We start from the raw sequence: 10,593 nt of genomic DNA, 5'->3' as shown, positions 1-10,593 counted from the left end.
GTGTCCTGATAACGAGGTTTCCCACAAAATTTGCATATATTCCGTGTCTCATCCGCTCTCTAGTAGATCATGCAGTTGTCAATACATACATCTATCACTTCATACGGTAGTTGAAGACCTGCAACAAGTTTCTGAACCTCGTAGTATGAACCCGGTGCAAGGTTATCCTCAGGTAGAATACCTTTGACAAAATCAGTAATCGCATCCATACATTCTTCAGCCAAATTATAGTCTGTCTTAATACCCATTAATCTAGTTGCAGATGATAAGACTGAATGACCATCTCTACAATTTTGATACAAAGGTTGTTTTCCTGCATCCAACATGTCAAAAAATCTCCTAGACTCGGGGTTTGGTTCTTCCCCTCTATAATGATCATGTACCATCTGCTCAGTACCTGCACCATAATCTATATCCGTTCTAGATTCTTCTAACCTAATATCAGGCTGAGGTTCACTAACAGGCTGAGGTTCGCTAGTACTACCATATTCATAACCAGTTTCCCCATGAAGGTACCAAACTTTATAATTACGTGAAAACCCTTTCATATACAAATGAGTCCAAACATCAAATTCTTTTATAACCTTATTATTATTGCAAGAAGAGCAGGGACATCTTAACATACCACTTTTTGCATCCGGTTGCTGTTGAACAAGCCTCATGAATTCTCCAATCCCTTGAACGTATTCTTCCGTAAGCAAATTGGTGTTCGGATCCAAATGAGGTTTATCCATCCACGAACGATAATAAACTTCTGAAGACATGATTTTCACGGAATTGTTATGACTAAAGTGAATGAAGAGAGAATGAAGTGTGAATGAGTTGAATGAGGAGGGGCTGTATTTATAGGAAATTGCTTACGGCCCTCCGACGACTTTCCGACGAAATTCCGACGGATGTAAAGAAGTCCGTCGGAATTTCGTCGGTATTTTCCAATCTCAAACGGCTATACAACGGTCATATATATTTGTCGGCAACGGTCACATGGTTCGTCGGAAAATTTCGACGGAATACCGACGACTCTACTATTAATCGGAATTTCATCGGAAGTTCGTCGGTTTATTCCGACGAATTTCCGACGACGACAATGGTTACATTTTTTATCGGAATGTCGTCGAAAAGTCGTCGGAATTTTCCGATGACCCATGTTTCGTCAGAATTCCGTCGGAAATGGCCGATGGAATTCCGACGACTTCAAATTTTTGGTTTTCGTCGGAAATTGGTCGGTAATCCGTCACAAACGTCCGACGACATTGATGTCCGTCGGAATATCCGTCGGAATTTGGCGTGTTTTCTTGTAGTGATAATATATTAGTATAACTAATTTTAAATATTTGAAAATAAATCTACTATCATGTGACAAACGTTAGAGTTACAAAGCTTTGCAAAGTTTTCAAAACTATTTTTTTTTTGGTGAAAAATTATAGGAAAATAACTGATGAAAAAAACAAAGAACATATACGGGAACTGAATGAAAGAGTTTTGCGTGACTTCCAAACCGTAGTTACAAGTATACGAAAATCTTAGGGTTAGGTTTAATTAGGAGCATTGTGGCTCTCGCATATAATATAAGAAGTTTTTTTTTTCTTTATCAATTAATAGAAAAGGTTTACAAGAATATTGTATACGGATAATTTCCAGAGTATCTAGCTATGATTATCTAAATATATATTCTAGATATATTCTACCCTTATTTTATCGCTGTGTCTCAGCTTTTTCGTCTATCCTTTTTCCTCTTCTGAGCAGCTATCATGGCGACGATCACAAATATATCAACCTCCTTCTACAAATATCATCATGATCATTCCTCCTCAAAAACTCTTTTACCAGTTTCGAAACTAGCTCTTCCTTTTGCCATAAATCCTCGAAAACCCTCCTACATCCATTGCCGTAGCAAACACGGTTCTCTCTCCTGCTCTGCAGTTCTCAACTCACCTCCTGAAGACCTCTCCCGCAGGGGCTCTGATATCCTCGTTGAGTCCCTTGAACGTCAAGGCGTTGAAACCGTCTTCGCATACCGTGGATCCGTATCCACGCAAGGCGTTGAAGCAGCCTACTCATACCATGGAGACCTCTCCCGTGGATCCACAGAGCTCTACCGCGCGCTCAAGCGCTCCTCCGTGATCCGTCGCATCCTTTCCCACAACGTTAAAAGTGCACTTTTTGCAGCTGAGGGCTACGCTCGGTCCTCTGGAAAACCTGGAATCTGTATTATAGCCGCCTCTAACCGCGGAGGTGACTATCTCGCTAGCTGTCTATCTGACACTTGCGTCCCCCTTGTGGCCATAACCAGCCAATACCTTAAGGACGAGACGTCAATGCGTTTGATGACGAAACATATATTTCAAGTGATGAATGTAGAGGATATCCCCAAGACCATCGAGGAAGCCTTCTTTCTAGCTACTTCCGGTCGTCCCGGTCTTGTTTTGATTAATCTTCCCCAGGATATTCAGAAATATTATGCTGTTCCTAGTTGGGAATCTTACTGGGAGCAGATTCTTAGCTTAATAAAAGAAGCTAAAAAACCTATGTTGTATGTTGGAGGTGGCTGTCTGAACTCCATCGATGAACTGAATAGATTTGTCCAACTTACAGGAATCCCTGTCACTAGTGCAATAATGGGACTTGGATCTTACCCTTCCAACGATGATTTTTCGTTACAAACATTTGGAATGCAAAGAACAGTGTATGCAAATCACGCTTTAAAAGAATGCGATCTTTTGCTAGCTTTTGGGGTTGGTTCCGACGAGCCTTTACCTAGCAAGGCTAAAACAGTTCATGTCGACATCGACGCATCAGGAGATTATGAGAGACCTCTTGTACCAGTGCGCGTAGATGTTAAGTTGGCTTTTCAAGAGATGAATAAGATTCTTGAGGAACGAGACAATGAGCTTAAGCTTGATTTTAAACTCTGGAGGATTGAGTTGAAAGAGTATAAGCAAAACACACCTTTGAGTTTCAAGCCACCTAAAGAGGCCATCCCTCCACAGTATGTGATTCAAGTCCTTAATGAGCTAACCGATGGTAACGCCTTTATAACTACTGGTGCCGGGCATCATCATATGTGGGCGGCGCAGTTTTACAAGTGTAAGAAACCCATGCACTGGCTAGCATCAAGAGGCTTCGAAGCAATGGGGTTCGGACTCTCCGCTGCCATTGGAGCGTCTGTTGCAAACCCTGATGAGGTTGTTGTGTACATTGACGGAGACAGGAGCTTCCTAAAGAATGCGCCGTACTTGCCTACTATCGTGACAGAGAATCTTCCTGTGAAGATACTTATACTAGACAACGAGTACATTGGTGTCTCCCAGTCGGGAGATATGTGTTACAAGAAATCTTTTCTCGGTGATAAGGCGACAACAATACTACCTGATATGCTCAAGGTTGCAGAAATTTGTAAGATTCCAGGGAGGAGAGTGTCGAGGAGAGAAGAAGTACGAGGGGCTATACAGACCATGCTCGACACACCTGGTCCATATATGTTGGATGTGATAGTTCCGGATGAGAGGGAAATATTTTAGGATGAAATACTAAAGCGATCGATTAGGGTGGTGATTATCTAACTTTGTATTATATGCAAATGTAAACTTTAGTGCTATTTCTAGATTTTTAGTAAATTAATATTTATGTGCTGAACTGCTACTTGATTTACTAGGCCACTGCCACTGGTTCAACCGCTAATTAACTTGGCCTTAGATGGTTTATTAAATTGGCACTTGTTCGGTTGCGTCTCTCAATCTTCATCCCGGCTTATTTGTGATATATATGGTAGTATATATTAGAGTGATTCGAAAGAATTGAATTGATTACCGATATTATTAAAGTGCACTTATCGTTTGGAACACACATTAAAAAAAAAATTAAAATTAAAAATGATTGAGCTGAAGTATTTAAATGATGGGAAATCATATGGTTAGTAAAAATAATTTTGAGCCTCCAAAAATTAATGCGGAGATCCAGAGACTGAGTGAGTGGGCGAAAGACTCATTGGCAGAGACGGTCAGACACATGAGTTGGTTCACAATCTGCGTACTCAACCCTCATTTCATCAGCTACTCTCCCCTCATTTCATTGGTCATTGGCTTAGTTGCGGAGGAAACTAACTACTTCAGTGAAACTGAAAAACACCCTATGGTTAGCATTGTTCTTGCTTCACTCATTTACATTCCCTTCATTCAAACTTCTTCTAATTCACCTTCAGTTACCATTTATATAAACCCCTTTGTCAACAGTGTGAAAATGATCTAACTAATTCAATGTCGAAATCCATCTTTTAATAGAATGATAAAGAAGCATAATCAAATAGTTCTGAACTTGACAGTAGGAGCAGTGATTTATGTTTACTTGGTTGAAATGATTTAGGATAAGAACTACTCGAGTTTTGGAGTTTTTGATTGGTCTAAGTTCAGATATTTTACACGAGTTCGCACGAGACTGTGTCTTAACCTCTCAAAGCTTATCTTCATAGCACTAAACGACACGGTATCTTTATATGAATGGACACTGACTTATGTTTCTGTGGTCAGGAAGCCCTTTAAGTATGTTTCTTTCTTTGTCTTAATGCTCAGATTCAATAATCACCAAAAACAGAACACAAAAGAGAGGACAACGAAAACAATGTCGATTATTCTGTATTTCTTTTCGTTTCTCCTTTTCTCGTTAATATTCGTGAAGAAAATCAAAGAATCGAAACAAAACCTTCCCCCGAGCCCACCAAAGTTTCCGATCATCGGAAACCTACACCAGCTTCGAGGATTGCTTCACAGATGTCTTCATGATATCTCCAAGGAACATGGACCCGTGTTGCTTCTCAAGCTAGGTTTTATCCAAATGGCTGTAATCTCATCGAGCGAAGCAGCTGAAGAAGCTCTTAAAACACATGACCTCGAGTGTTGTACCAGACCTAAGACTAACACCTCATCAACATTCTCGCGTGATGGTACAAACATTGCCTTTGGGCCATATGGTGAGGCGTGGAGAGAGTTGCGTAAGCTTTCTGTTCTCTATTTTTTCAGCGTCAAAAAAGTTCGATCTTTCAGGTACATCAGAGAGGAAGAGAATGACTTGATGGTCAAGAAACTGAAGGAGTTGGCTCAAAGGAAGTCTCCAGTGGATTGAGGAGAACAAGCATGTCGATAAGGAAAGGATCAAAGAACTCATGTTTGAGGTCCAGAGAACTGCATCCCTAAGTAGCTCCGATCTTTTACCTGCTGGTTTAGGATGGTTTTTGTACTATTTGTCAGGACAACATAGGAGAGTTAACCAAGTTTTCGTCGAGGTTGATACTTTGCTGAATCATATAATTGATGATCACTTGAAGAACCCTGAAGATAAAACAAATAAAGATCGCCCTGATATCGTTGATTCGATCTTAGATATTATGCATAAACAAGAACAAGATGAATCTTTCAAGCTCAACTTTGATAATCTCAAAGGAATCATGCAAGTAAGCAGTTGAACTCTTTTAGTTAAAAGTCATGTCCTATTTTTAGAAGTATATAAATCGTACATTAATAGTTTTTTTCTATTTTTAGAAGTATATATATATCTTGAGTCTTTGTGTCCTTAACCATCTGGTGACTTTGTTGACCTAGGATATATATCTCGGTGGAGTAGACACAAGTGCAATCACCATGATTTGGGCAATGGCAGAACTTGTTAGAAACCCCCGGGTGATGAAAAAAGCTCAAGACGAGATCCGAACTTGCTTCGGAATCAAACAAAAGGAGAGAATCGAGGAAGAGGATCTCGACAAGCTTCAGTACTTGAAGCTTGTGATCAAAGAAACCTTGAGACTACACCCAGCAGGTCCTTTGTTACTACCAAGAGAAACAATGAGTCAAATCAAGATTCAAGGATACGACATTCCGCCAAAAACACTTCTAGTTGTTAACGCTTGGTCTATAGGTAGAGATCCTAAACACTGGGAAGATCCAGAAGAGTTCATCCCGGAAAGGTTTATTGATTGTCCTGTGGATTACAAAGGACAGAGTTTTGAGATGTTACCATTTGGTTCTGGACGGAGGATGTGCCCTGGCATGGCTTCAGCGATTGCGACCGTCGAGCTGGGACTCTTGAATTTGCTTTACTATTTTGATTGGAGATTGCCCGAGGAGGAGAAAATTTTGGACATGGAAGAAGCTGGTGATACTACGGTTATTAAGAAAGTTCCTCTTGAGCTACTTCCAGTTCTTCATGAGTAAATATGATGGTTTAACTTTAAAGAAATCAAACAGCCTTATAGATCTGAAAGTGTACCTCTATAGATAAAAATGATATTTATCATATAGTATATGTTTTATATTTTCCTCCATATACTGTCTACACCTATTTAATAACTACCTTATTTAAGATTTTTAATAAACCCATATTATCTCGATGGAATTATCTAATTGTTATCGAAAATTAATAACAACATAAAGTTATCTAATTGTTAGATTATATTTATCCCCATGGTTATTAACATGTACGAAACAGTAATTTAATATAAACTAGGATAGTACCCGCGCTTAAAAGCGCGGAATTACGTTTTTTAATTTTTGGTTTGGTTCTAGTTCGGTTATGGTTTTTTATTTCAGTTCAAAAATATAGGAACCATTCAAATAACTTTGTGAGAAACCTAATAAAATTTTGAGTTCAATTTGAATGCGTGAATCTGAACAGTGTACAGAATATTTGGTTTTGTATTTTCTTGGTGTTTTGTTGGCCTCAGAAAAGGGGTTAGTATAATTTGTATGATAGCGTTATTATCTTGCCTAGACAAATAAGTTATCTCTTTTTTTTTTAGCAACTCCCAGACAAATAACTGGTATAAGATCAAGATTTATAAAAATAGAGTTAGTTCTAAAGATATAGTTTTTGACTCCGGATAAAAAATATTCAAAACCAAATTGTGTTAGAAATCAATGATAACACTAGTAAACACTACAAAACGTAAGAACCGAAGCAAGTGTAGTTAATGAGGTGTTGGTTAATTTGGAAAAGAAACATGCGCGGTGGTTTCTTGACCAGCACCTTGAGACCCTGGTGCTCTAGAATATTCTGGCTGGCTTACAGCAAGTTGTTGAGTCCTCCATAGGCCACCAGTTGCACCTAAGAATGCCTTGAACTGAGCAGCCATCATACTGAACCTTGTTGGGAAGCCAAAGACAAACGCATCAGCCTCGGCAAGGTCGTTGAAGGTGATAAGAGGAGCGTCACTCTTTGGTGGTGCACTCATTTTAGAGAGCAGATCTTCTTGGAGCGTCCCTGGTACCTGTCAAGAACAAACTCTTAGCTCGGTGCTTCAGTATGAGTGTCTTCTTGTTTCTTTGAGAGGATGCAAGTTAAATTTAAGGTAGCTGAAAACATGCATCTGAGATGATAAGTGTTATATCACTCAAAAGATTATCACATAGCCTAAACAATGGTGGCAGATAAAGACATTCACAAGTAAATAAAAATATAGAGATATATTTCCTCTTTCATTCAGACATAAGAACTTATTTCTAACTTCACCTCCTATTCTGTTTCAATGATTTCATTATCAGTTTATGTGTCTCATTGTAGCCTAGAATTGTCAGATATGCTCCATAGAAAAGCCAGTAAGAGAGTACTGACTGACCTGCCATTGTCAGATATGCTCCATAGAAAAGCCAGTAAGAGAGTACTGACAGAAGCAGCACCTTTCCTAATCTCTTGTGCTAGTTTCTCCACATGTCTGTACATTTATTAGTACCTGTTACACTCCACCACACTTTTTAACGATGGATGAATGGATCTCCAGTTCAAATCCAAACTCAATCACATTTCTCCACAGGTCCGTACATTGAGTAGTACCTGTTACATATATTCAATAATGCAGGCATTACTTGTACACTCTACAGCCATTTACCCAATCATATTTTTACAGAATCTAATTGTTTTCCTTGTTAGATATTGAACACTGGAGAAATTCTAGGCTTGGAACCTACAAAACCAAAACCAAATCAGAAGACATCAGGGCTGTCTCCACAAATTTAAGAAATATAAAAGAAAAAACGTAAAGTGTTAATGGACTCCCGAACTCATGATGGTTGTTGAAAAGGAGATTATCATGCTATTTCTCAGAGTTTCATCTTGAGGCACAAAGACTCTTCCCCTTTCTCAGCCATTATAGAAGCTCTAAGCTGTTGCCCCTGCCTCTGCTGAATCCTGCAATAGATCACTAAAAATCCTAAGTCAACTCCCGTTGAAAAATGGAAGGCAAACAATATCCTAATATAAAGTTAAAACTACTATACTGAGAACTTCAAATTATTAATCAAACTGAAGAAACCCAGATCGAAAAATCGAAACTTTACACGATGTTAAGTACTTTGTAAGTATCTGAATATCATCAACTGATGTGAGCTTGTTGTTTGAGACTTCCGGTACCCGTAATTTAACCAACGTTAAATCACGGTATTAAACGTTTAAAAAATACACTGACCAATCAGAAAATTGGAATCAAGACTTCCATTAATGATTGATTCGTAAGAGGTTAACGATAGAAAACTATCATCATTTTTCAGGGATGAACTGGTCACTACGGAGCTGCCTATGATGGAAAGCTTGTATTTGTGACTCGTCGCTCTATACTTTCCGGTTGCTGGGGTTAAAGCGAAATTCTAGATGAAACACCACTGACCAATCTGCATGTGCAGGTTATGGTTTTTTTTAAGTAATTGTAACCATTTTATTTATTTTATTTTTTAATTAATTTGGCATCATTTATTACAATGTTTTAAATGTTTTATTACATTTTCCTTTACTATTCTTCCTAATATTTACTATAATAATTCATATCAATTATTTTACGTCTTAATCGTAATAATTTCGCATGTAATGCAATTGCTTCATTTTAAAATGGTTACAATTGAGGTAGATTACCATTAGTCGATACCATTGCCATTTGAGTGTTTGATGTTTTTCGAGGTGTGAATTGTATTATGGGGCTGAAGGTTTATTTATAGTGTAGCATAAGATTTTTAGGATCGCTAGGTATATCCTTTTTCTTTTTGCATCGACTAATCTAATCGTAAGTCAGTTGTAGTTAGTTAAGATATGAAAATTTAAAATTTAGCAAGGAATTTGTTAAATACCTAAACCGGAATATCAGGGATAGAATAATAGAGTAGTTAACAGATTTAATTTGTAAATCTAAGAAGATATATACGAATAAATATTGAAAAGTTTGTGTAGATTTGATCTAATCTTTAATCCTAATGGTTAAAATATTCCGGTTATCTAATTTACAAAATTGGTAATTTATATGTGCATTATATCCTGTATTTTCATTTAATAGTTTATATGATTCAAGAACAACTATAGTTATAGTCGACATTATTGATGTATTGAGGTTGCATGAATATTGAAATAAAGTAAAATTAAATTTATTTGAATATGAAATTCTTCAATCATTTTGATATACAACTGCATGGAATGGTTTATTGTACAGAATTCAGCAAATAGGTCATGCAATTTTAAGGAACAATGAAAATAGAGGGTAAAAACTGGAATGTGTTGGTATTGCAGGTGCAGTGTGGAAACCAAATTAAAATAAATTTTTAACGTTGGTTTTGTCTAAGTTGGGTATGAAGTTATAACTTGTCCATTGTGGCTTGGTATGGAAGTTGGTATTAAAGATAACCGAAGTAATGTGTATTTCTATGTTGGTTTAAATTAAGTTGCAAGTTAAGTTGATATATTCAAGGAACCAAACACATTTACATGTCCAAACACGTGCTATTCTAAAGGAAGTCCAAAAATAAATGAGAACTTGTAAATGGTAGATAAATTTTAGGACCTTAAATTAATAGAGTAGATACTTTATAATAAACAACTAAATTTCTATAAATGTTTAATACAGCTAAATACAAATTTAGCTATATTTTTATTTTAATTGATCGATATTTCACTGTTCAAAATTAAGAAAGTTTTCCGCATTTACAAAACATCAACAAACTGTTCTCTCTCTAGAAATCCTCCATCTTCTCACTAAAAGCAAGCATTTCTTTTCCCGACCACAGTTTTCTTCGGCCGACGACGGTGGACTTACAAAGACACGTCGTCAGTAGGGATGTGTTGATCTTCTCTTACCTCTGTTTTTTCTTTATTCCGGCGTCGCACCTTCTTTTCGGTGGTTGGCCGGCTTTTGACTCCGACGTTATATCTATTCGATGAAGATGAACGGTCAGCTTAAGGCTCCGCGTCGTGATATTCCGTGTTTTTAACGGTTTTAAACTCGTTTTGGAGCAATTAAATGGTCGGTTTTAATTAATGTTTTGGTCTATTTGATGCGTTTTGGTGTTCTTAAGTGTAATATGCAGGTTACTAGATAGCTTGAAAGAAAAGAACGCATTCGGGATTTATTCAGAAGCAAGATGGACCGAACAATGGACCGAATGAAGTATTGATCGCACAGAGCCACAGATCGACCGATCCGGACAACGTGGATCGACCGATCCCACGCCTTCATGCCCTAGATCGACCGATCCGGTCCATGTGGATCGGCCGATCCCATGCTCTACGGGCTCCACACGCACAAACGAGCTTTTCACTCCTTTTTACCCACTCCCCTCAAGAATTCAGAAA

At 37.8% G+C, this 10,593-nt stretch overlaps 2 protein-coding genes and 1 pseudogene across 2 annotated transcripts; 2 read left to right on the top strand and 1 right to left on the bottom strand.

The window, feature by feature from the left end:
• The first annotated feature begins 1,751 nt into the window (after nucleotides 1-1,751).
• On the top strand, nucleotides 1,752-3,644 carry LOC106307076 (acetolactate synthase 3, chloroplastic-like). Its single transcript, XM_013743937.1, has one exon. The coding sequence runs from the start codon at nucleotides 1,752-1,754 to the stop codon at nucleotides 3,519-3,521; it is 1,770 nt and encodes a 589-aa protein (XP_013599391.1). The 3' UTR covers nucleotides 3,522-3,644.
• Nucleotides 3,645-4,553: 909 nt separating this feature from the next.
• On the top strand, nucleotides 4,554-6,355 carry LOC106301224 (annotated as a pseudogene).
• Nucleotides 6,356-6,970: 615 nt separating this feature from the next.
• On the bottom strand, nucleotides 6,971-7,707 carry LOC106303119 (probable NAD(P)H dehydrogenase (quinone) FQR1-like 1). The gene is made up of 3 exons (XM_013739469.1): nucleotides 7,604-7,707; nucleotides 7,493-7,505; nucleotides 6,971-7,255 (listed from the first exon to the last, which is right to left on the bottom strand). Exons 1-3 carry the CDS (start codon nucleotides 7,705-7,707, stop codon nucleotides 6,971-6,973), a joined length of 402 nt encoding a protein of 133 aa, XP_013594923.1.
• Nucleotides 7,708-10,593: the final 2,886 nt, after the last annotated feature.

Source organism: Brassica oleracea, chromosome C7 (genome assembly GCF_000695525.1).
Source record: "Brassica oleracea var. oleracea cultivar TO1000 chromosome C7, BOL, whole genome shotgun sequence".
Taxonomy (NCBI): domain Eukaryota; kingdom Viridiplantae; phylum Streptophyta; class Magnoliopsida; order Brassicales; family Brassicaceae; genus Brassica; species Brassica oleracea.
Note: the sequence above shows the minus strand (reverse complement) of the source record. Positions and strands in the feature narration are given on the sequence as shown.

Bases quoted from the DNA above. Each gene is read 5' to 3' on its own strand.
- LOC106307076 (XM_013743937.1), top strand. From the start codon at position 1,752: ATGGCGACGATCACAAATATATCAACCTCCTTCTACAAATATCATCAT.
- LOC106303119 (XM_013739469.1), bottom strand. From the start codon at position 7,707: ATGTACAGACATGTGGAGAAACTAGCACAAGAGATTAGGAAAGGTGCT.